At 38.5% G+C, this 25849-nt stretch overlaps 1 protein-coding gene across 6 annotated transcripts; it reads left to right on the top strand.

The window, feature by feature from the left end:
• The first annotated feature begins 1643 nt into the window (after positions 1 to 1643).
• THUMPD2 (THUMP domain containing 2) lies at positions 1644 to 25094 on the top strand. Of its 6 annotated transcripts, none has more exons than XM_008162215.3 (10): positions 1644 to 1794; positions 5126 to 5261; positions 6619 to 7028; positions 8121 to 8198; positions 9947 to 9999; positions 13557 to 13644; positions 18914 to 18985; positions 19440 to 19554; positions 22273 to 22381; positions 24309 to 25094. In XM_008162215.3, the coding sequence occupies exons 1-10, from the start codon at positions 1660 to 1662 to the stop codon at positions 24631 to 24633; spliced, it is 1521 nt and encodes a 506-aa protein (XP_008160437.2). In that variant the 5' UTR covers positions 1644 to 1659; the 3' UTR covers positions 24634 to 25094. The 6 variants fall into 6 exon arrangements, with proteins under 6 accessions (XP_008160437.2, XP_054584395.1, XP_054584397.1 ...); XM_054728419.1 differs by lacking the exon at positions 1644 to 1794 and adding an exon at positions 1978 to 2202; XM_054728420.1 differs by lacking the exon at positions 8121 to 8198.
• Positions 25095 to 25849: the final 755 nt, after the last annotated feature.

Here is a 25849-nt window from a genome sequence, read left to right as displayed (position 1 = left end):
CTTGCTCAAACCAAAACTCAAATGGTCCTCACAGAGTCTCAGTACAGTTGACCTTGAACAACACGGGTTTGAACTGCATGATCCACTTTACACTTGGGTTTTTTTCTTTTTCTTTCTTTTTAAAAAAATATATTTTATTGATTTTTCACAGAGAGGAGGGGAGAGGGATAGAGAGTTAGAAACATCGATGAGAGAGAAACATCGATCAGCTGCCTCCTGCACACCCCCTACTGGGGATGTGCACGCAACCAAGGTACATGCCCTTGACCAGAATCGAACCTGGGACACCCTTCAGTCCACAGGCTGACGTTCTATCCACTGAGCCAAACCAGTTAGGGCATGGGTTTTTTTCCATAAATACAGTTCTCCCTTGTATCGTCGAGTTTCCCATCAGTGGAATCAGTATTTTCCCATTCCCAACCTCAGGTGGAAAACACTGAAGTCTTGGATGCGAAGGGCCAACTGTAGTTAAGCTTCGGGGGAGTCAGAAGTTATACACATTCTTGACTGTGCAGGGGTCAGTGCCCCTAATCCATACCCCCACCCCCACCCCCATTTTTCAAGGGTCAACTATATTTATCGTCTAAATGTCCTCTTGCCTTAGTTGCTTCTCCACATGTTTTTATGGACAAGGCCCCATAGGGGCCCCTCAGCAGCTTAGCTGAGTGCTTCTCAAAGACAACGGATGAGACGATGACATCCTGACACAACTTACTTCATCCTCATATCAAAAAAACTTTACTTCTAGGGTGAGGGCATGTACCGGAATGGGGTGGGGGGGGGGCAATGGGGGGGGGGTATAAGGACACATATGTAATACCTTAATAAAAAAAAACTTTACTTCTAAAAGCAACTTTTTTTGGTCTCATCATAAACAAGTGGATTAAAACAATTTACCTGTCATAAACAAATGGGTTCGAAATCATATTAAACCGATAACGCAACAAATGGTGCTCCTTTTGTAATATATGGATTCTATTCTTCCCAAGACATATTTTCACTGCCGATTAAAAATTCAGAGCTAAAAGGAGAAAACCACCTTGAAATACTGTTAGGAGACCCAATCAAATCAGGTTGCCCAAACTGGATGGTGCATTCGTTCCCTTGATGGTTAAGTGACCTTTTCCATCAACATCAAGACATTTGGTTGGAGAGCGGGGACTTCTGCTCGTGGTCCTGGGGATCCCCAGCTCTGGCCCAATTCTTGGTCAAGACAGAGCAAGGCTCCTTAGGAGAGGAGAGCAGTGCGGAGGGATGAAGCGGAGAGGAAGGTGGGAGGGATGGAGATGGACCAGTATACCAGGTGTCAAGACGTCTACCAATAGGTTCCTGCCTCTCCTGTGCCCGTAGCTCGCTGTTTCTTGGCATCAACTTCCTCAATCTGAAAAAATAAGACGGATGGATTAGAGGATCAATTCTATCCCTTCCACGTGGGGTTCTGGATCGTTCCAGAGGCCTCTCCAAGGAGGTTCCAAGCAGCTAACCAAGGTGACTCACTTGGGCTCCCTCGGCCCCGCGGGCCTTGAGCTCCACCCGCCCGTCTAAGCCCCTAGAGAGCGCGGGGCCGCGCGCGCGCGCGCCCGGGACCATGTGACCCCGACTGCGCCGCGCGCGCGCCCGAGGCCACGTGACCCTGCCCGCGAGGCCGTCCCAGCAGCCATGGCGGCGGCGGCGGCGGGGCCCGCAGATCCCCCATCAGGACCCGCCGCGGGCGCCCGCTTCTTCTGCACCGCGGGCCGCGGCTTGGAGCCCTTTCTGATGCGGGAGGTGCGGGTGCGGCTGCAGGCCACGCAGGTGAGTGGGCCTCGCTGCGCCCCGGAGGGAAGAGGGAGGCCCCGCCGCTGCACCCCGCCCCGCCGGGTCCGACTCAGACCCGGGAAAGCGACGCGACCCACGCTCTCCGCCGCACACGCGCCGCGGCCCCGGCCCCGGCCCTTGGAGTTGCACCGGCCGGTCCTGTAATCCCTGCTGGAAAGGACCCCCGTCGTGTGTCCCTGCACGTCAGTTACCGCACATCATTCACGGCTGACGTTTTTTTAAAAAGGGGTTGGAACAAGTTATTTCCTGGATTCCTGAACAGAAAACGTGTGATAGTGTCATTAGAATTAGACCTGTCAGCGTTAGAATCCTTTCTCCACCCTTTTAATGCAGATCATCTGCAGGTTCAGTTCCCTGATTCTTCTCCGTTTCCTGCCGGTGATGGTACTTACTTTATATGTTGTTGGGAGGGTTCAGTGATAAAAAGTGCACCTTGAACACACAGTAAAATAGTAGCTACAGAAACACAGTACTCTGAGGCCCCAGCCCGATTTTCAGAGAAAGTTAATCGTTTCGGTATTTATAAGTTGTTCATTTTGGTGAACAAGGTCCTAAACATCAGTTTTGGTTCATTTTAGAATAGGCTGAGCTGGTTTCTTGAAAGCAGAGGGAAAAGATGTAACGGAACCCCTTCTATGCTGATGGGTAATATGAGAGTGCACATGATGTGTTCTTGGAAAAGGAGAGCTGAAATGGACGGTTCCAGCAGCTCCTCTCTTGTTGGAAGCCCACAAAAGCAGTTTCTGCCCTGCGGGGGTGGGGTGAGAGGAGGTCATGGAAATGTCATCAGTCTTGCTAGACGACCTGCCACTTGTGGATTTGATCACAGCCTTTGATAGTGTCTGATGTAGCTAATCTAGAAAGCAATATAGTAACAAGTGCTGACATTAAGCATTTAATGTATGTCAGGCACCTGTTCTTAGGTACTTACTCTGTATTCACTTGTTTAATTTTCACAACAACCCTGGGAGGTAGGCTTCACATTTAACAGAAAAGGGAAATAAAGCATAGGTAAATGCAATACATTATTCAAGGCATGTAACAGAAAATGGCAGAGCTGGGATTCGAACCCAAGCTGTCAGGCAGGCTGACTCCTGGCTCCAGTCCTTGACCACTCTCTCTGACCATGACATAATGCTGCACTAATTTGTTTTAAAAATATTAACTTAGAGTTCTTGGTATGAAAAATAGAAGGCTTGACCCAATCTGGGCATGTCAGAAAAAAGAAAGACCCTCTCTGCTTGTTCCCTATCTATCTATCTATCTATCTATCTACACACACACACACACACACACACACACACACACACACGTTTTTATTGATTTGAGGGAGAGGGAGAGGGGTAGAGAGATGGAAATATCAAATGATGAAAGCCAAACATCCATCAGCTGCCTCCTGCACGCCCCCTAGTGGGGATCAAGACCGCAACCCAGGCATGAGCCCCAAACTGATCTCCTGATTCATGGGTTGATGCTCAACCATTGAGCCACACTGGCTGGGCATCCATCTTTACAGACAAAAAGCGGTTGGGGGGTGGAAATGTATTTTAATCACAGCAACAACATTCACCTTATTATAGGGAAAAACCTTTGGCATTGAGAAAAATTAAATGCCAAGAGACTTGGGAATTTTCATATTTTGTTACTCTGTTTTAAAGGTAGATATGCCTGGAAATGGGATCTGAACAAATAACCATGCTGTTCATTAGATTCCCAGAACTTGTTAAACTTATAACCAGAAGTATTTGAGTTTTAATTGGTGTCAACCTAGGGCTTCCTCAGCAGAGATTCCTCTTCAAGCTAGAATGTTAAATCCAGACACTACCATCCCAAAAGCTTAACTAGACCATGTCAGATCAAAAAAACAAAGTACTTGGAGTTCGGCTTCCCACTGAATGGGAGCTTCCTAAACACATGGGTACCCCAAATTCCCTGGTGCTTCAGTTCTAGAGATGAGTTATAACCATGTAGTCAGCCCCTAGCCACTGCTAAAAGGAGAATTTCAGGACAATCCACATCCATCCTGAATTAAGGGAGTTGGGTTGACCCAAAAAGGTTTAGGGTTCCATGGGTATTGAGCACCATTTGCCAGACCTCATAAGAGTCCCCATAGTCAGTGCTCTTCATTTTCTTTTCTTCCCTGATAAAAAGTGCACCTTTACCACATATCTACCCTGCCTCCAAAGCCTATTTCTGTTTGATGCATATTTCTTGCTTCCATCCATTTTTCAGTTCCCACAGCCAAGTGTCCCATTATTTCTACCTCACTAATCTGCTTCTCCCTCCAGCATCACATCTACACTCAGTCCTTTATGCTTCTTCCGAAGTAATTTTTTTCCTACAAACTAATTTGGTGCTGTCAGTTTTCATCAAAAGTCTATAATGTTTGACCATTACCATCTGTGGTACTCCATTTCATGACCATTTATCAGGCTGGCCCGAGCTACACCATCCATCCACCTGACACTCGATCAGCATAACACAGCACATGTTGCCATGCTAACTTAACGGTTTCCTTCAGCCAGGTTGTCATCCCACCTCTGCATTTTGCCCTTTGTTCTTTCCTTAGAATCCCTCTTCCCAGATCTTGTAAGATTTTTCTTCAAGACTTTTACTAATGATGGCTTTCATATTCAGTGTTACATACCATACATACAGCTTATTGTTAAGTTTATTACATTGAAACTTTTTCACTTTCTTCTGGGTTTAATTCATGTTACTGTCTTACAAATTTTACATTTTAATTTGTATGTCAGAGTATTGTTATCCATCTTTAGGATATTTGCTTCTGGTATACCACACAGTAGGTGTTTAATAAATCCCCATTGACATGTTAACCTTGGGCTAGACACCTAATTTGTCCTAGCCATTATACCTTTTCTTTGCCCACTTTCAAATACTGTGAGATTTGGCAATATAATTACTGAGTATTTTGTGTTCTATTTTTCTAGTAGTGTGTGTACATGCATATACACATGCACAGTTTGCAAATGGTAGCATAACATAATAAGATTATGGTCTTGGTCACTGACTACGTGACTTTATACAAAAATTTTAACCTACCTAAGCCTCAGTTTCCTAATCTGTAAAATGGGGGTAATAAAGTCTACCTTAGAGAATTGTTGTAAGGCTGAGGGAAAAAAATGTATTCAGAATGCCTAAACCAGTGTCTGACAAATACTAGATACTTCAGAAATGGTCATTTCTATTGTTAATCTAGATGTTCTATTTTAATTCATTGGGGGGGGGGGGGAATGGTTCTTCCTCTACACTAGACTAAGTCAATATCTATTTTTTATATCTCTAGGTTGAATATATTTCAGGAAAAGTTTTTTTCACCACCTGTTCTGACTTGAATATGCTGAAAACATTAAAATCCGCAGAAAGATTATTTTTGCTGATTAAAAAGCAGTTTCCATTTAATGTTTCTTCTGTAAGTAAAGGTATGGTGTATACCCACACAATATACTAGTATGTACTCCAGAATTTTCTGCTTGATAATTAATAAGTAGCCATTTGACATTTTTAAGATTCATTCCTATCTTGGAGATCATTAGTTATGTATTTTTATATGTTTTCTGAATATTATCACCTCATTGTATTACCACCTAATTGTGTCTCTTCTTTTTACAATCTGCTGCCTGTCTTACTAAGATTTTGGTGTCCTAAGTCACATTTCATCTTTGCGAATTCTGATCAAACACCTTCTCTACAGTTATGTATGGTCAGTTGCATTAATTTAGATTTAGGACATGTAAGAACCCAAAATGCATTGTCTTAATAAATTGTTCAAAACTACCACCTTGTAATTTTTAACTAATGAGAGATATAATTGAAAAACTACTGTGTAGTAAAATATTCTGTTTTAGGGATCTTAGATGTTTGAATAAACTGTTAACCATTTATAAAGCATTAGAATTAAAGGGGGCTTAAGAGATTTTCTGTTTTTATAAATATGCTTAAGGATCTTGATAAAAGCAACAAATAAGGGCCAGACACTGCTGGATTACACATTGCCTTAAACTTCATTTTGATTGCTGATTATGCATAAGAGATCATGTAAGCGTATAGTCTATAATAAATTGTATCAAGGAAGATACAAATGGCAAGAAATCAAGACATAGCAGAAAAAAATAATTTAAAGCAAATACTAAGATGTTATATTGTGGGATCAATATCATTTCATTCCAGTAGTCCACACATTCTCATTATTAGAGAAATACAGTAATGGCTCTTGAGTCATCTTGAAGACCCTTGTTCGTCAAGAAAAGATTACATTATTTTGAGTAAGTTATGAATGGGTTGTGTACCTGAAGTGTTCCTTTATGGAAACTCCTTTTGTGATGTGTGCTAATACTGTATGGTCTGATATAGTCTCAAAATTTAGTTGCTCTGTTTATGAGCTCTATGTTTTGTAATTCTATTTTTTTTTTCAACTTAATTTTATAGGCAAGATTAGCATTATTTCAAAGATTGATATGCATTCTAGGTCATGCTATATTAAAGAGATACATATATTATCATAGGACAAATGATCTTTCTGTATAAATGATATAGGTAATTCTATAGAAATTTTAAAATGGTTTTGATGTTTGGTATAGAATATAAGAATGAAACTATTTGGCACAATATTCTTATATTAAATGATATAAATTCCATACAAAAGTGAAGTCATTCTTCATGTAGTTAAAAAAAAAACTTATTTTATAAAAATAAAAATAATGACATTTAGGGGTGATGAATATAATATACTGTCTTTAAAGCTTCAATATAGGATAAACTGAAATTTTATTTATTTAGGAAAAATATTTTATGAAATGCAAAGATTTATAAATGATGATCCTGAAAGTTGGTTGAATGCCATTTCGATTTGGAAAAATCTTCTTGAACTTGATGCAAAAAAGAAAAAACTTTCTCAAGGAGATGCTAACCCACTAAAAAGAAAAATAGGAGAAAATGACAGCATTATTGCTAAGAAATTAAAAGCAGAACAAATGCAAGAGACACGAGAGAATAGGGAATGCCAGCTGGAAAAGCCAATAGAAGAGGAAACCCTGGAGCGAGGAGATTCTCTCACTGAAAGAGAGAAATGTGAAGAAGAACTTCAGAATGATGTAGCAAAAGCAGGAGATACTCTTAACCAGAATGACTTGACCTTCAGAGTTTCTTGTCGCTGCAGTGGAGCCATTGCAAAGACCCTTTCTGCACAGGTACGCTTACCTCCACAGTGGGTTTCTATTTTCTAGATGAATTAACTACTCCTTCGATTTAAAAGGAGACTAAAACCTTTCACAGAATAGATAACTCGGCTCAGGCAGATAACTTGGCCTAATATAATAATTAAATCTCTTTAAAAAATGCATTTTCCATTTTAACTTTATCTCGGAGTCTTAATAGGAATCGTATGCCATGTACTGACCTCCTTTACTTACTAAGTTTTCTTAAACTCACAGGTATCTTTTGCATTTGGAAATCCTGATATCATGGTCTTAAGCTTTTTGGGTTTCTCTTCAGTTCAGTTCTGTTTATTGAGTGATTACTCTGCACCAAGCCCTATAGGTGCGATTATCACTAGAACCCACACATAAATACACTCAAGGTCTCAACTCTATGAGAGGGTGAACACTACAAACAGTTTCTTTAAAAAACCCATATTAGTGACCCTTAACAAAGTTCAGTGATATAAAAGGTATATACCCATAGGTCTGGGTTCTTTGTCCAACCTTAAAATCAAACCCTAAAGTCCGAGTCTAATGTTACCGAACTGGCCATTTTTAAACATATAGGCTTGCAGTAGATAAATTAATCTTTCAGTTTGCATCCATTTCCTAAAACCCAGAATGGCTTTATCAGGTCATGATTTGGTTATTTCATGTCTCTAAAATCACAAGAATAAGAGATTGCACATAAGTAGATATTAATGCCATAGAATGTTGTTGGGGGTGGGGGGATGAAAGAGGGTGTAATATTTTAATATTATAATTTAATATTGTAATTCTAAATTACCATTGGGTAGTCTGCCTTGACTTTCCTACTGACTGTTAGGAAAATCTTATATCTTACTAGAGGCCCAGTGCATGAAATTCGTGCACTGGTAGGGTTCCTAGTGGCTGCTGGCTTCCAGCCAGGGCCTCCCTCCCTTCCCCTGGCCTGCCGTGCCCCCAGGTCTCGCCCCCTGGTCGAACTCCCGGACGAACTCCCAGTGTAGGGGACAATTAGCATACTATGCTTTTATTATATAGGATACTTAAATTTTTCATTTATAATATTTTTATCTTTTCTATAACTTGATGCTTTTCCAGGAAGTAGGAAGAATAATTGGAATTGCTCTTATGAAACAGTTTGGATGGAAAGCAGATTTGAGGAATCCAAACTTAGAGGTAATGAATGTTTATTTTATTTTATATGCTTATAACCTAATTCTTTAAAGACAATGTCAAAACTAATCTATTGTACTTTTCAATTTTGCTTTAGCGTTTCAAAAAGCATGTCTGCATGGATCTAGCAGTCTGATTTTTTTCTTGTATAGAACAGTGCAGATAATTATGTTAATTATGGCTTTGTTCGGGTTGTGGGATTATGTTTTTCTTTTCTGTTTCTATTTTTAAAAATTGATGAGGTTACACTGTTAATTGGAACAAAATGAAACACATGAGGAAATAAATACAAGTTATAAAAAATCATCTTCACTGTTTTTTTGAGAATCATCATTTTCACCATTCATTTGTAAATTCATTGTTATATACCTGTAAATGAAGTAATTGCTAGCCAAAACAGAACACTTTGTGTTGTTTTATTTTTTTATTTTTTAATATGTTTTTCACTTTTAAAAAGTAATGCCTGGTGTATGTCTTTTATACCTGTCACGTAAAATACTTTGACCCCAAGAATATTCTGACATAAGGGGCCTGTCCTCCTTTCATCTCCCCTTTCTGCTCTCTGGTTTCCTCCTCTTCGTCTTCCTTTTGATTATCTCCCTGTCTCAGAATTACACTTTTCCATAGTTTAGCTCATGAATAAATATAGTTAATTGAATCCCTATCATCCATTTAATGCAATTAATGTTAGCTATTATTGATGAAAATAATCAACACAAAACAAAATTGGCAACACAAAAATCACACAGTAAAATGTCTGACCAAAATTGACAGAAGAATCAAATCTTAACAAATTTTACTATGTGAAATTAATAGAAAAAAATTCATAGAGAGAGAAGCTATTCTTAATAACATTTGAAATATAAAAATAACAGTATATATTTACTATAAATTTTAAATAGAATTAATCTCAATAAATAATTTTGCTAAAGTTGAATAATACAAAAAATTGGAAACTTTAGCTGTGATGATCAAGGAATTAAATTGACTAAAGGGAATTCATTTCAGATCTTTTTTTTCTTGATGAAAATTTATCAATATTGGAATAATCCTGATTAAACTGCATATATATAAAAGTAATCTGGGAGTGAAAGTATTGTGGTTTCAATGCTCTTGAGGTCAAACAGCAGAATTAGAATATTCCATAAACTTCATCAGATTACAAAAGTAAGATTCTAACTTTTAAAGTTTATTTGGGCTACTAATTATAACTTGAGACATTTAAGAACTTCATGGTTTGACGAAGAAAGAGAGGAAGAAACTCACTTACAGATAGTAGATAGAGAAAAGGTCACCCTTGTCGACAATATATTTGACCTGAAGAAAGCTTGCTGTCACTCTAATAGTATGTAGCCTGTGGAAGTCCTGTGTGGCCTCAGCTCTTACTGAGGTTAGAATTAGGATGGATTTAGGAAATCTCTAACTCCAAATGCTGAAAAGTCCGATTCAGTTATGATAACTCAGAGAATCTTTAGGAAGAAAGTGGATCTCGAGTTCTTCATAACATGAATCTCCATATAACTTGTATACATAATTAACCTCAAAATTTTTCAATGAAATGTACTTAAAATTTATTTCATCTCTGCTCGAGAAAAATAGTGTGAAACATTTTTCCATATATGACAAATAAGGCCTTGGGATTTTTTATTAAAAACATAGTTTATATAGGTTCAAAATAGAAAATTTCAAATTATCAATAATTTAGTAATGCATTTTCTGTTCCATTCTAACTTATGTATTTGTTCTTTCAGATATTTATACATCTAAATGACATTTACTCTGTCATGGGAATTCCTGTGTTCAGGTATTTATATTCTAAACTTCAGATTTATCCTTTAGGAGAGTTTTTAAAATTAAGAACTTTATGCTTTTCATTTATAGTATGAAACATTGGTACAACAGAGGGGGCTAAAGGCAAAGCTTGTGAGTTCTTTACTTTAGCCAGTAAAGTGTTTCCATGGAGCTTAGTGGATATGATTTGATCTGACCAGTAGAGCTGTGAAAGAATTTATCACAATAATCCACTGATTGCATGATTCAGACTGAAAATTATATCTAATTATTTCTATTATTAAATGATTTTCACAGGCCCTTGTTTAAGCTAAAATTTTTAGTCTCTTTGCATCTTGGAATTTTAATTAAAATAAAAAGTACTGCACAATTCTTAAAATTCACTTCGAACATTAACTATATACAGCTATGCCATACTGTACATGTATAGCATAGTGAATAAGAACTATGGACTTCAGGTCTACCTTCTCAACAGATTAACTGCAAGTTTGGGCAGATTATCATATTCCTCTGCTATAAAAGCAGGAAGATAATAGTACCTACTTCATTTGCTTTGTGGTTGGGATTAAATGAGATAACCTGCATAAAAATGCTTGGTACTATTTCTAGGCTACAGTAAGTGTTGAATAAATTTCAACTTATTTCTGAAACAGATCAGTAACTAGGGAAGAAAGGGAGAGACATTAGAGTAAGATTAATTTATTCAGTTAATTTCAGTTGAAATGTCTAATGAATACTTACTACATGCTAAGCACTGTGCTAGTTATCAACATTCAGAGATGAGGAAGATGTTTATTAAGTTCAAGGAATTCACTTTAGTGGAAGAACAAAGGTTGGTGAAAAATGCTTGGCTAGAGGTAGAAAAGAGGACCTAACTCTGATGGAGGATGGTAAGCAAACGAACATAGAAGAGAATCATTTAATGAGTCACTTAAGTGGAGAGCACTAAGGAGGAGTTCCCCAACTGGACCAGAGAAGGAAAGGACCTTATAAGCAAAGACTTGCAAAGGCCTGGAGGCAGAGAAAGCTTGCGTTATGTGGGGGCAGCCAGAGTCTCAGTACAGATGGGACAGGGAATACGTGAGGAGGGCGGTAGAAAATGAGACTGAGCGATTAGAAGCAAGTCATGAAGTGTCTTGTAAGCCATGCTGAGCAACTTGGATTTTATTCTAAAAGCAGTAAGAATATGAAGCAGCAGAGTGATGTGATCAGACTTGTGATATTTGAGATATTACTAAGGAAATTACATTTTTTAATGAAGGGGAAATGAAAAGAAGAAGGAGGTTTAAACTCTTACAATAGTTCAGGCAATAAATGATGAAGAGCTGAACTGTATCACAAAAAGGAGGGCATGAATTCCATAAAAAAAGTGAAGGAGCCTAGAATAATTGCCAGATACCTGATTTGGACAACTAGTAGATACTGGTATCAGTCACTGAGATAGACAATGTAGGGAAAGTAGTGTATTCAGTGAAAGATGTCTATTGAGTAGATAATTAAGTTATAGCTCAGGAGTTCCGGTAACAGGTCTAGGCTGGAGATTTAGATTAAGATACGCAATATACAGAAGGTAAGTGGCCCGAGAAAATGAAGAAATGTATCAAGATATGAAATACAGGGAAAGGAGTGTGCTCAGTTTACACATGTTGAATTGGCAGTACTCTAGGTAAAAAGTGTCCAAACACACATTTAAAAATTAAGATCTGGGATTCAGATGACAAGTCTAGACTATAAATGTAGATAAGAGCGTCTTCATCTTGGTAATAGCTAATATGTAAGATAATAAAGATGAAACACATATATGTGGAGAGGAGTATCAAAACTACATTTACTTTTATGATTGAACACATTAGCCAGATTCGATGAAAGTGGAGAAGTATTTTTATTTTCAAGGAATTTATTTCTGAATAATTTCTCCCCTAAATAATTTTGGACCCTTTTGTTGAAGTAACAGCAGATAATTTTTCCAGGTTTACGAAAAATAAAAACATTTACTTTGGTCACATGTTAATAGGGTTGGCTCCCATAAAATAAAACCTCTTTTGGTAAAAATATATATAATAATTGTCAAAACTTTCAGAGGTTCTACATAAATCCCTGATGCTTACTTAGAAAGGCACTTAGCAATATATAGGGTGTCCCCCAAAAATGTATATGCACACTTTGAATAATTATAAAGGCAGTGTTTATTAAAATACATTTTATTTCAAAATTGGGCTATCAGCTATTAAAGCATATATACATTTTTTGGGATACCCTGTATATGGACAAAGACAGTTTTCCATACCAAGTCTATTTTGGTATCTAAGAGTGAAAAACAATCTCTCAATTCTGGTTTTAATATGTTTTGTAGCAAGACAGTTGCCCAGCCTAGACTGTAGTATCAAGATTCATTGATCAAAATATTTCCTAGTCATTTCACCTGCAAAGTTTATATTCCAGATTCCAAATCTATGGCTATAATACTGTCTGCAATGTGAATTATTTTCTGAAAAACCTTTAAAAAAACAAAACTCCCATGGGTTTACCTGCAGAATTTCTTTATTGTAACAGTAAATATACAATTACACTGTTTTATTTGAAAGAGATACCTCATCTAATTGTAACATTTTAAGAGGTTTACCATAAACGCATACAAAACAGGGTAACAAAGTCAAAGACAGATCAGAAATAAAATGACAAAAGACATTTTATCATTTTATAAAATGACACAGGGTTTGGAGAACACTGTGACTTTGTATAATATTTGGAGAAGAGCCTCTTAGTGGTTTTGGAACAAGCCTACCCCCAAAACAACCAAGCACTAATCCTCAAAATCAAATAGTCATGTCTTACCAACAAATTATATAAATGAAATAGAAAAGTGCATTCAAATTTTTAAGGAATTTATTCATTGCATTAGACACCATAGAAATAATATTTTGAAAATTTTTATCAAATCTGGAAACACTGATAGCATTGATGGGGTGGAGGATGAAGTATGAAGTGGTAGATAATGAGACCAGAGAACTCATTTGGGAGATGTCTGCTTCATGCAGACAGTGCAATGTCATGCTTCATTTCATCTTTTGAGAGAGATGCTAATGAACAAAAAACAAACTTACAAAAGGGACTTTTTACAGAAAACTATTTCAAGTGTTAGTATCCATCCAGTCCTGCCTATACTACATCCGTGTCACAAAACAGCATGTGCTTCTTGATGATTCCTGATCAGCACACAAAAGGTCACTTCCATATGGGAAACGGAACTACTAAAACATTTTAGAAAAATCCCCCTCATATATGATAACATTTTTATAAAATAAACACAATAGAGTTTAAATTGCTGTTATTTAAAAACTTGACCTTTCTAAAGTACCACACTAGCTGGTTAAACAAGGTGCCAACTAGAGAAGGTATTTCTGTAAGAGGGTTAAATACTCCCAACTCAGAGAATACTTCAGTGTGTGTTGCATGAACACGGTGAGATAATTCACAGACATGGACAGGTTAATCATTTTTATTTATATCAGGTTCTTCTTGAACTTGCAGTAGTATTGGATCTAGCATCAGGTTCTTTTTCCTTTGTAGGGTTTCTTTAGCCAGCAGAGCTTACATCAGGACAGCAGGACTGAGGTCTACCATAGCATGGGCAATGGCCTCTGTCGCTGAAATTAAGGTAAGGAAAATGTCTTCATTCTTGTTAATACATTAGTGAGGTTCTTTCCGTAATTAACTTACACAGTCTTTTATTTATGGACATTTTGATTGATTGCTTTTGTTGTTTTCTTTTATCATTTTCTTTTGCTAGTTTTGTTTGTTTGTATTTGTCATTGCCATTACATTTACGAAGTTCTGCAGTGATATGTTTTTAAATATTGTTGAACTGAGAGTATTTTGACTATGAAAAAGCTGGGTTAAAAGATAGCCACCATTTTATTCTTCCTAATATTTTGTGTTACAATGACGTGGGCTGAAAAACCTCTACTTCTTAAAATTTAAAAGTTTTTCTCCTGTGACCAAATCTTGATCAATTTTTATAAGTGTTCCATGGACATAGAAAAAAATTTATTTTGTAGTCAATGTCCTCGCTGTCTTTGCTTACTATTTTACTATCTGCTTACTTTTGGAAGGTATTTGAAATCTCATTGATACTTTTTTTTAAGTTTTTGCATTTTTATTAATGGTTGCCTTATTCAGTAGTTTGGTGTACACAGTCTGCTATTGCTTCATCATGAGTTATACCTTTTTATTGTTACACAAGTTTTCTTTATCTCAAATAGTGAGTAAAAACCTAAATTTTATCATGTATTATTAATATTTTCACTCCTTTCTTTATCTCTGCATTTGCCTAATATATCTTTTACCCTCCCTTATTTTCAACTTTGCTTTCAGTGAGTTTTTACAAACACACAGCTCTGTTTGTATCCCACTCTGATGGTCTCTGGCTGTCGATGAGAGAACTCAGTATAATGACAGACACACTCGATTGTATTTCTCCTATTTTACTCTGCTTATAACTAGTTACAGTTTACTCTTTTTATTTTTGCTAGCTTGATCAAGTTACTTGTAATCATTTCATTGTTCTCCCTGAGGTTGGAGATTTTACTTTTTTGTCTAGTCCATGAATGGTCCCCTTTCCCAGCTCTCTTAATTAAACACATAGCAAGCACTCTACTGTTATTTTAAAGCAAGATATCTACTCCTTCCTCTGCCAAGACAGTTTTTACCACCAGGACATTCTAGTCTTCCCCTTGTTCCTGTTATAAGATGAGACCTCTAGAGTACTGTTTTCTCTCCTCCTGGCCCACCTTTACTCCTCCCTGCAGTGAGACCTTTGAAAGATTTCATCTTCTTTCACTCCCAACCCCCAGCTACTAGATTGAACTGAATTATTTATCAGATTTCCCTTAAAGTATATCTCTTCTGTTTCAAAAGTTCTTATTTAGCCCTTATATTACACAGCCTATCCTTCATTATTAAGATAGAATTGTATGTAGGAAACACATATTTCTGTGCAAATACACAAAGATATATTGCAAGGTGTATCACTGCTTACCATGGGTCTTCACATTGTCTTTCCCATTTGAGGTCTCTGCGCGGGTTTGTTTATCGCTTGGTTAAGGTCTTGGCTTAGGTATTTTCCTCACATGTGGTATTTTAATAATTTTCTATCTGAATGTCTATATATCTCAGATGTTCCCTTTCATCCTGGTGGCTATGCCCATCTTGGCTTGAGTTGGAGTCCTTTTCTCTCGGATGTCGATAGGTGCTGTCCATTGTCTTTTAGCTTCCCGTGTTACAGCTGAGTTGTCCGTGCCAATATGGTTTTCTTTTCCTTTATAGCTACCTTGTTCTTTCTGCTCAGAAGTTCATAAGACTTTCCTCTTTAGTCCTATAAAGTTCAGGAATAGAACCAGGATATACTTCTATAAATGCCTTTTCTATTCAGCCCTAACTCGGTGAGCCTGACGGCATGGGTTCTAATTCTGGTTCCACCACTTACTGTCAGGGAAACCTTGGGCAAGACACTTAACATCTTTGTTCCTCAGCTTCTCATTTGCAAAATGAAAAGAAAAATTTCATAAAGTCATGTGAGAATCAAATGAATTAGCATTTATCAAGTGATTTCAACAGTGCCTAACATGAGAAAGTGTATAAATATTAGCTATTATAGTAATAATTATAGTTGTAATACTTATTTGGAATAGCTAATGATTATTAAAAAATATATTATTTCTCTAGCTCAGGCACTTTTTCTCATTATTTAATTATTACCTCAACTGCTTTGCGTTAGTGACTTTAACCTTAAACTACTCTGTTTTCTGCTTCTGAAATTTTTTCTCTCTTTCTTTCTCTCTCAGGACATTTTGTTTCTTTCCATCAGGTACCCTCTGGCTTTGACTGACACCTGACCATCCACTGAGCATTCTGCTTCCTCTGTAGACATATCGAGGGACCACTGGGCCTGGAGGTGGGGTAGGTGTCCTGCTTGCTCGTTCCTTTTGCCTAAAAGCTCTCAGTGCCTCTGAGGCACATGCATCAGGTTATTGCAGTTACAAATGGGTCTCTTCCTGTCATTTCTGTAAGAGTAGGAGACCTTATTCCTGTTATACTAGTAATTCTCTATGATCCTGATATCCACTTTGGAACCTGGCCCCTCAAGGTCTTGGCTTCCTACCTCTAATGACCTGCCTTCGTCGCATCCTAGACCTTCTTATACCCAGAAGGGAATGCCTCCCCAAAACCTCAATTTCATGAGTCCTGCTCTTAACCATCTCTCTTTCCTGTTCACATCCTCCAGCACCCTACATAGTTCTTTAACCTCTTGGACCTCCAGTCATTTGACCCACCCCTGCCCATTACTTACCACCTGCCCTCTTTTCCCCTCACAGCTTGGATTTTATGTTCTACCATTACAGTCATTTCCTTGCTCACGCTTTTAACTCTCCTGATTCTTAGATGACTTAAATACTAGAATTAGAAGTGAACTTCAGCATGTTCTCCTCACCAAATCTACCAGCGAACCAGTATCTGTGCCCACATACATTGCCCTTGTCTCACTCCATTACTTGTGGACTGGATTTTGGTCCCTCTTACCTATATTAGGACTTTCTCTCTACTGGGTCATTCTACATCAGTGGGAACACTTGCTATATAATGTCTTGCAACTTGAAAAAATTCTTCTCCTGAAGCCACATGCTCCTTTAGCTACCACCCCTGTTCTGTTTCCTTTTACAGAAAAACTCATAAAACTAGTTGTCCATACTTGCTGTCTCTCCCTCTTTTCTTCCCATTCTCTCTTGTGCCCACTTCCATTAGGCTTTCAACAGCACTCCCCTGCGACCGCTCATCTCACACTTACCCTACCAGCACTCTGACGCCTTCAGCTCCCTCCTTCTTGAAGTGGTTCTTTCCAGTTGGTTTCGGGAAGATCACTCTGGTTTCTCCTCCTACATGAGCATGTGCAGCTCTCAGCTTGCATCGCTGCATCTTCATCTACCAAACGTCTACTACTAGTTTACTTAAGAGCTCGCCAGGATCCAACCCATAGACTTTCTTTTTTAACTTCTCCCTCCTCCTGGATGACTCAACCAGCTCTGGTGCTTTAAGTGCCATCAGTAAACTAACACCGATGCTCCCAAATGTATATCTGTAGCCTGAACCTCTCCCCTGAACTCCAGACTCAGGTGCCCAGTGACTCACTTGGTCTCTATAGTTGGTCTAGGACAGTGATGGGCAACCTTTGGAGCTTGGTGTGTCAAACTTCGCCAAAAAACTGAGCATAACTCGGGTAGTGTGTCACTTTGAGGAAAAAACTAACTCCAAGACTCTAGTCGCAAATGTTTCATCCTCAGGAGCAGCAAATGTTTCATCCTCGGCATGCGGCCGCGTGTCATCAGAAATGGCTACGTGTGTCAGTGCTGACACACGTGTCATAGGTTCACCATCACTGGTCTAGGAGTATCTCAAAACTAACATGCCCAGAACTACCAGCACTCTGACGCCTTCAGCTCCCTCCTTCTTGAAGTGGTTCTTTCCAGTTGGTTTCGGGAAGATCACTCTGGTTTCTCCTCTCGCTGAAGGCGTCATGTGCTCTTGTCTCCTTTGAAGCTTCTCCTCCCCAGTTCTTCCCTCCTCAGTAACAGGCACCTCTGCTCTTCCAGTTGCACCGGTCAAAGCTTTACTCATTTCAGACTGTTGTTATACTCTAACATTCCACATCTGATCTAACCTGTTGGCTCCACCTTTAAAATATATCCAGAATCCAACCAACTACTCTCCCCACTTCCACCAACACCACTCTTTTTTGTTATTGTTGTTAATCCTCACCCATGGATATTTTTCCATTGATTTTTAGAGAGTGGAAGGGAGGGAGGAAGTGGGAAAAGAGAGAGAAAGAGAGAGAGAGAGAGAGAGAGAAACAATCTGTGTGAAAGAGACACATCGATTAGTTGCCTCCTGAACACACCCCAACTGAGGTTGGGATTTGAACCTGCAACCCAGGTACATGCCCTTGACTGGAAATCAAACCCACAACCCTTTGGTGCACAGGCCGCCGCTCTAACCACTGTGCAACACCAGCCAGGGCAACCACTCTTAATTTTAAGGGAGCCATCTCCTGGCTCCCTTAACCGGCCTCCCTGATAACACTCATACCCTTCTGTTCTATTCTCAACAGATCATCTAGAATGATCCCTGTGAAATGTAATGTTATGTTACTTCTCTGCTCAGAACTCCCCAATAGTTCCCCATCCTTCAGAATAGAATCAGAATCCTTACAGTGTCTACCAGATCTGACCTGTGACCACCCAGGGTGGGAGTGATTAGTTTTTTTCTCCAGATTTCCTGTTCTCTTCCCAGGTGCAGATAGGATAGCACTTTCCTGGGCCCTTAAAATTGGGTGTGTCATGTGACTGACATGCTTTAGTCAGTTAAATGTTGTTGGACATGTGTGTCACTTGTAGATGGCACCTTTAAGGCCTAACCCATAATTTGCCATACCGTTTTTCCTTCTGCCACAGTGATAGCAGTGCTCCAAATGGTGACCACTTCGTCAATTTGGCTTCCAGAGAAAGGAGCCGAAGCCCCCGGTGCCTTACGGTGGGCATGTAACATGAGGTTATATGGTGTTTAGACCTCTAAGGTTTGCACATTGTTACTACAGGCAGCGGAAACCAGCCCATCTTGATGGAATCACCTGCCAACCTCTTTGATATGATCGCCACTTTTTCCCTCTCACTCACTCAGTGTGCTTTGGCCATACTGTTCTCCTTTCTAATCTTTAAACATGCCAAGCATATACTTGCCTTAGGGCTTGAACTACCTGAAATTCCTAAAGTGTAAAAAGGAATCTTGACTCTTAAAAGATTGATTCCTCAAATGTTAGGTTTCTTTTATGGTGCCTATTAGATTTAATAATACCAAATCAATATTTCTGTCTATAGGCTGGTGCCTTTGTTTTAGATCCAATGTGTGGACTCGGTACAATACTTCTGGAAGCAGCTAAAGAATGGCCGGTAAATTCTAAACTTTGGTAAACTAAGAAATATATTCACTTTAATTGGTATTTGTATGTTTAGTTACCAGTTATTTATAAGTAATTATCTTTTGGGGATTATTTTAATTATATGAGTCACTATTTACTATTGTCAAATGGCTTAAGAAGGGTTAATTAAATTGCTATGTTATTTTTTTTAAAATAGTATGACAAATTTAGCAAGATATGAGTAATCTTAATAATTAGTCATGACATTATGCTAATTCTAAATTCTTTAGGCATTTGTAACTGTAAAATATTGTTAATAGATTTTAAAATTTTTGCTATTGAGTATCATTTTAAAGAAATACTATAAATTTGTTTCAACCTGAATGAACAAATCTATTGACTTCACTTTCATTATTTGAGAAAATGGCAGTAAGTTTTCTTTACAGTTTTATTTATGCTTAAAATCAGAATTTCTTTCCCCATAGGATGTGTACTATGTGGGCGCTGATGTCAGCGACTCACAGTTACAAGGTGCATGTGACAACCTGAAAGCTGCAAGCCTCACGGGTAAAATTGAGTTACTTAAAGTCTCTGTTATAGGTAAGATATTAAAAATGCTTATTAAGCACTTGGGAAAATGAACATATGTAAATACCTTTATTCATCTGGATAAACCCCTTTTTCAGCCATATGCAAGCCCTCACTATTTGTAGATGCAAAGACAGGGGGAGAGAGCTATTGGAATGACAGTTATTTAGAAGCCTTCAGTCTTGAGTAGAGTCCAATGAGAGGATGAGACTCTAGAATGTGACTCTCAGGGGCAGAATTAACGGCTGTCTTCCCTTATGGGAATACTGAGTGTGTGAGTTAATTGTGGCACGCAGGTATAGTTATGACAGGGAATGATGGATTCCCCAACTTATGAGGGTGGGATGATTCTGTTGACCTGAACATCTGTGCAGGAATCACGCTGGAGCATTGGGAAACTCCATCCCAGCAAGACCTACCGCCATGTTGGCCTTGAGTCACATTCCCAGCTAGAACAGGCCAGCATTCGATAATTCGGCCTCACCCCAGGCTTTCCCATTCAAAGGCTGTCTCACCTTGAAAGCAGCATTTAACCTCTCTGAATTTTAGGAATGATGATGATGATAATTATTTAGGATGTTATAAAGATTCAGTTAGTCTCAAGTTCAGTTCAGTTCGTTGCAATGCACAGTTCTTGAGATCCTTAGGTGCCACCAGGAAGACAGCTTGAGCACAAGGGTTGTTGAGGCGCCAGAGGAGTTGGTTTCAGGACGGTGTCAGGAAATTGGTTGTCACTTCAGAGCCCCGAGTTGGGAGTCATGGAATGTCAGCTGAAGGCCATTTGTGCCAATTCAAATGCCAATAGGAATCCACAATTTGGGGTGTGGAGAAGAAGTAGTTTAGTGCAAACAACTCCACTGTAAAGCAGCACTGCTGTGGAGCAGCTGGATAGTGCTGCAGCCGCCGTGGAAACAGCATGGCTGTGAGGCTGCCCGGGGCCAGGCCGAGCTGCTCTCATCTGCTCTGCTCTGCTCCAGGGAGAGGTCTCCAGTGATTCAGCTCCAGCCAGGGAAATGCAGGTTTCAGTCTTTGGTGGAAAGTCTGCTCATTCTCAATTCCAAGTTTTCTCTTGTACATAAAAATGAGTGGGAAGTAAAATAAGTAGAAAGTGAAAAATATCCTCAGAAAATATGGAAGTTAAGATTGGGTCTATTGCCATATGATAATCTCATTTCTGAGACAAAAATGTAAAGATGAGAAAGAAATTTAGATTTCATAATCAAACACTTTAATTTTATTTAGTGATAATCTTCAACTTGTTGATTATTGATTGTTTAGGCTTAGGGCTTAAGTAGATATTCTTAACATTTTGGATTCCCTTTAAAAATTCATTGAAAGCTAAAAATAAAATAAATATGGCTATAATCAACGTACTCATAATACATAGTGTTTGACTATTCCTGGTGAAATAACTTGGTAAAATATATTCTTCATAGATGCTAAACCTAGCATATTTTATTAGGTCCATATTTACTAAGCCCTTTATCAGTCAGGCAAATTCTCTGTGGCCATACTAAGAGATGTTTTAAATAAACCATAATAAAACAGTATGCCTTAAACCTATATGCCTAGGATTTCTTATTAAAACATTTAAAATTATTTTGTCTTTTTTTGTGTTACATTCAAACATTTATCATCACATAGCTTTACATGTTCATAACACATGGAGAAATTTTCATCTGTAATATAAATATAATGTATTACTTTTGAAAAAAGTGTCTTGTGCCCTATCTATTTATCTTATACTAGTGACCCAGTGCACGGATTCGTGTACATTGAAAGCAAATTAATTAGAAGAAAGACTCATGCGGTAATTATGTTACTGCAAAAAATTACATGTCAAGTCCTAACCGGTTTGACTCAGTAGGAGCATCAGCCTGCAGACTCAAGGGTCCCAGGTTCGATTCCAGTCAAGAAAGGGCATGTACCTTGGTTGCGGGCACATACCCAGTAGGGAGTGTGCAAGAGGCAGCTGATTCATCGATGTTTCTAACTCTCTATACCTCTCCCTTCCTCTCTGTAAAAAATCAATAAGATATATCTATTTTTTAAATTACATGTCAAAATAGTATATATAAAATAGTATTATAAAATTAAAATACAAACTATTTTAATATGAGTGAGTCAACATTTATTTTTAAATTGCCAGTGCATGTCATATGTACTGGACAGACGGTTGGCCACTTAGCCTTTTATATATATAGATTATCATCTAAATTCTTTTGATGAAGCAACTGAATTAAAGAATCTCATTCTCCAAAATAAAATAAAATAAATTTCAATGAAAGTTATGGCTCATCTCCCTCAAAAATAAAAAGATCTATACATGCATAATTTTATATATAACTATGAAAGGGAATTGAAAGTTATAGAATATAATTTTGTAAAAGGTTTTTCTAGACAATTTAATGGATTTCTTCTTGGATCTGTCTGGCAATTTTCTAATCATGTACTATATTTAGAGAATTGAATTTTCTGGTTAATTTAAAATTCTGCTTAACTTATATTTTATTATACCTGAAAAACCAAAGAACAGAACATAATTGCTGTACCATTTACCTTCAGTGATTCTGAGATCCTTTTAGAAACTTGTAATTTCTTATACATAATATCAGCTAACCTAAATTTTATTTAATATGCAAAAATAATCCTGCATATTTTAATTTTGTCATCTTCAGGTTGTAAATACTTGAACTTACTTAATAGTATTCTCTGATTTCTGTATTTCAGAATTGCCATTGCCTTCAGAAAGTGTCGATATTATTATTTCTGACATCCCATTCGGGAAAAAGTTTAAGTTAGGGAAAGACATCAAAAGCATTCTACAAGAAATGGAAAGGTAAGGTGTTGAATTTATTTCAATAATTTTGAGCTATTGGGCATTTCACCAAAATATATTATAGCTCTTCAGTTAAGATTTGATTGCATTTTAGTAATATCCTAGAGTTTTTGTAGCTTAATTTTCTAAGGTTTTAAATCAGAAGTTTATGACTGAGAGAAAAGCAGTGGCTACTTTAGGTAGATAGTGAGGGAGGGCTCTCCAAGGACATGGTAGTTGAACTCTGGGACCTCAATAATGAGAAAGCACACAAGGGAATGAGTGTTAAGTGCAGACTGACCAACAAGGTCAAATGTTCTAGGATGAAAAAGCTTATTGAGTTTGAGCAACTGAAAGGAAGTTCAATTGCTCAGACCATAGTGAGCAAAGGGAAGCAAGCAGGCAATAGAGTGGCAAAGGTAGGTGAGGGTCAGATCGTGTAGGCGTTTAGAATTTATTTGCAGTATAGTGGAAGAGCGAGTTAGCAGGCATTTACTTTTGTTTTCTATGTGGAAACTGGGAGGGGAGAGTGGGAGGAGCAACGAGAGTGGAAAGGAGATGGTTGCAGTAGTGCAGCTGGATTTGAGGATGGGAGTGATGTAGATGTGGTGTCGTTTAGAGACAGACTTATCTGGATTTCTGATCGTCCTGACATCTCTGCTGGGTGTGTGGAGATCCTCCGTAACTCTCGGTTCTCTAGCTGTCACGCTGGTTCCTTACCTACCCAGCCAAACTGCTTGACAGTGGTCTGTACTGGACATCTCTGCTCTTCACCTTCCAGTCCCCTCCTGGTTCCAGCAGACCAGCACCTGCTCCTGCCCTCAAGTCAGATTGTTCTCTCCAGGTTCACTGGTGACTTCTTACAACCATAGTCACTTGTTAGTTCTGTAGCATTTGACACTGTTGAGACCATTCCCTTCTTGAACTACTTTGGCTTCCATGACATTACTTTTGTCTAGATTTCCCCTAGGGTTGTATTTCATGGGCTCTCCCGCTCTATCCTTCCTTATTAAGCCTCTATTCCTTGGCCCCCTTTCTCTTCTCACTGCATTGCCACTTCAGATGATCTTATCCACCATTATGGCTTTATCTACCATTTACTGTGGAGAACTCAAAAATCTCCTCCTCGAGCCTGGTCTTTCTCATTACCTCCAGGCTGTATATCCAGCTGCCAATTAGAATCCACACTGATATCCAAACAGAATTCTTTTCCTCCCTCCTCCTCCCATCACCCTCTTATTCACCCTCATGCCAAACTACCGTCAGTGCTGCCTCCTCTTGACTCCTCCCTGTCTCTGATGCTTTCTCTGCCTCTAACACCCTCCCTCACTCCAGCCCCTAGTTGTCACTTGGCCTGGCTCACCTGCTTATCCTTGAACTCGCAGTGTAGGTTTGGGACCCACTCTTTGCTGGCCTCTCCCCTACCGTTCGGTAATCTCTTTAGCAACTCAGAGGACTGTATGTCACTCATGACTTTTTCCACATAAGTACTATACAGACTTTGGCCAGAGGATTGGGTAAAGGAATTCTCCTCAACAAACTGATATTTCAAGATCTTCCCTTTTGCCAATCTTTGTTCATGTCTTCTTTCTTTCCTGGTGGTTTTCTTCTGCCATCAGCCCATTGCCTTTAATATATGCTGATTCCTTAGGACTTTTTCATTTGCCTTTCCTTTTGTACAATCATTTATTAGAATATAATTATAAATTACTTTGAGGCTTGCCTTTTAAGTAGAGTAAAAATAGATAATTAAAGCAGATTTGTACTAGCGATTCCATAATTACTATAATGAATATGCATTATGGAAGATACTGCCTAATTATCAAAATCCCAGTATTTAAATAAAATTAAATTTTAAATTAAAAACACCAAATATTTTAAGTAAAGTGGTATTGTTTATTATCTGAAAAGGAGGACATGCTCACACCAGTATCATTTTTTGTCACAGAGTGCTTCATGTTGGCGGGACCATTGTATTGTTGCTTAGTGAAGATCACCGCAGGCGCCTCCAAGACTGTGAAGGGAGCGGCTTCCCTTTGAATTCCAAAGGCAGCCACTCCGATGAACCTGGAGTTGAAAAATGCTTGGTTCTCGAAGGAAAAACTGGCATATCAGAGACAGTGTCATCTTCATTTGAAGCCAATCACCAGGAATGCTTACATAAAATGCCACCATTTGGCTCCTTGGTGCCGGTGGAATGCTACAAAGTTAGCCTTGGGAAAACAGATGCATTTATACACAAATATAAGAAGTCATCTTCTTCTGGACTGTAGCAGGCTAGATACTGTGAGCCAAGTTCAAGGCCTTACATGTCAGCCCTACAGAGAGTGGTTGCCTCTAGGGTCCTGATAGTGCCACAGAGTAACCAGTCGACAGGTCCAGGGGGCGTGGCTGCTGGACACAGGATTTTAATAAGTTTCTCCTTTAGGCTCTAAAGGGCTTAATGTTTCTGACAAAGAACAGTGAGTATATAATTAAACTAAAATACTCTTAAACTTTGTATTTTTATGTTAATTGTTTTGATATCAAACTTGATTTTTGAACCTATAATTTTTTTTTCTCTACTGGAATGAAAATGTTATGTGCAATACATTTTGTATGTTATATGACTCATGTGAAACATGAATGGGAATAATAACAATCTGAATTAAGCCAATATCCTCCAACATGGTAAGAAAATAGTTTGCTTTATTTTCTAAACTAATGAATAAACTGTTACCTTACTCTTACTTAAATTAAACGCAGTCTTGTGTTCACTACTTGAGAAGAAGAAACAGGAGAGAGGCAAATGTGGCTGCAGTAGAGTGAGTGAGCTGGAGAATGAGAGCTTAAAGACCACGCGAGTGGCAGTTGGGGATGGCAGGTTAGATTCTATAAGGCCTTGAAGGATGTTATTTTTACTTTGACTCAAAGCCACTGGAGAGTTTTGAACAGGTAGCAATCTAACATACATTTTACAGGATCACTATGACTGCTGTATTGTGCATTGATTGTAGAGGGGCAAGAGTAGAAGTAGAGAGGCCAGTTGAGAGGTTTTTGCAATAATCCAGGCAAGGGAAAACAGTAGCTTGCCCCAGGGTGGTAGCAATAAAGGTGTAAGAGGCGGCTGGATTCTGAATGTATTTTCAAGGTAGAACCAACAAGATCTGATGTGTATGTGGTGTGATCGATGGAGAAGAGACAGAAACGACTGCAAAATTTTGGCCAAACTCCTGGAACAATGGAGTTTGCACCAAATGAGAGGGAAAAGGCCACAAGAAGGACAGGTTAGGTGAGAAATGTCAGAAGTACAGTTTTAGACTTGCTATTTTAAGATGTGTATTACACCAAGTGGAGATGTTGAGTAGGCAATTGAATATATGAGCATGCAGTTTAAGAAAAAGTCTGCTCTGGAGATACAAATTTGGGGATTTTCATCACGTAGGTGCCATGAAGCTGAATGGGATCACCCCAGGACTGTGTGGGAGAGGAAGAAAGGGGAGTCTCCAA

Source organism: Eptesicus fuscus, chromosome 16 (assembly GCF_027574615.1).
Source record: "Eptesicus fuscus isolate TK198812 chromosome 16, DD_ASM_mEF_20220401, whole genome shotgun sequence".
In the NCBI taxonomy this organism is placed as follows: domain Eukaryota; kingdom Metazoa; phylum Chordata; class Mammalia; order Chiroptera; family Vespertilionidae; genus Eptesicus; species Eptesicus fuscus.
This window is presented reverse-complemented; position numbering and strand designations above follow the sequence as displayed.

Bases quoted from the DNA above. Each gene is read 5' to 3' on its own strand.
- THUMPD2 (XM_008162215.3), top strand. From the start codon at position 1,660: ATGGCGGCGGCGGCGGCGGGGCCCGCAGATCCCCCATCAGGACCCGCC. The intron at 8,199-9,946 runs GTAATGAATGTT...TTGTTCTTTCAG, and splicing joins TGAGGAATCCAAACTTAGAG to ATATTTATACATCTAAATGA. The intron at 13,645-18,913 runs GTAAGGAAAATG...TTCTGTCTATAG, and splicing joins CCTCTGTCGCTGAAATTAAG to GCTGGTGCCTTTGTTTTAGA.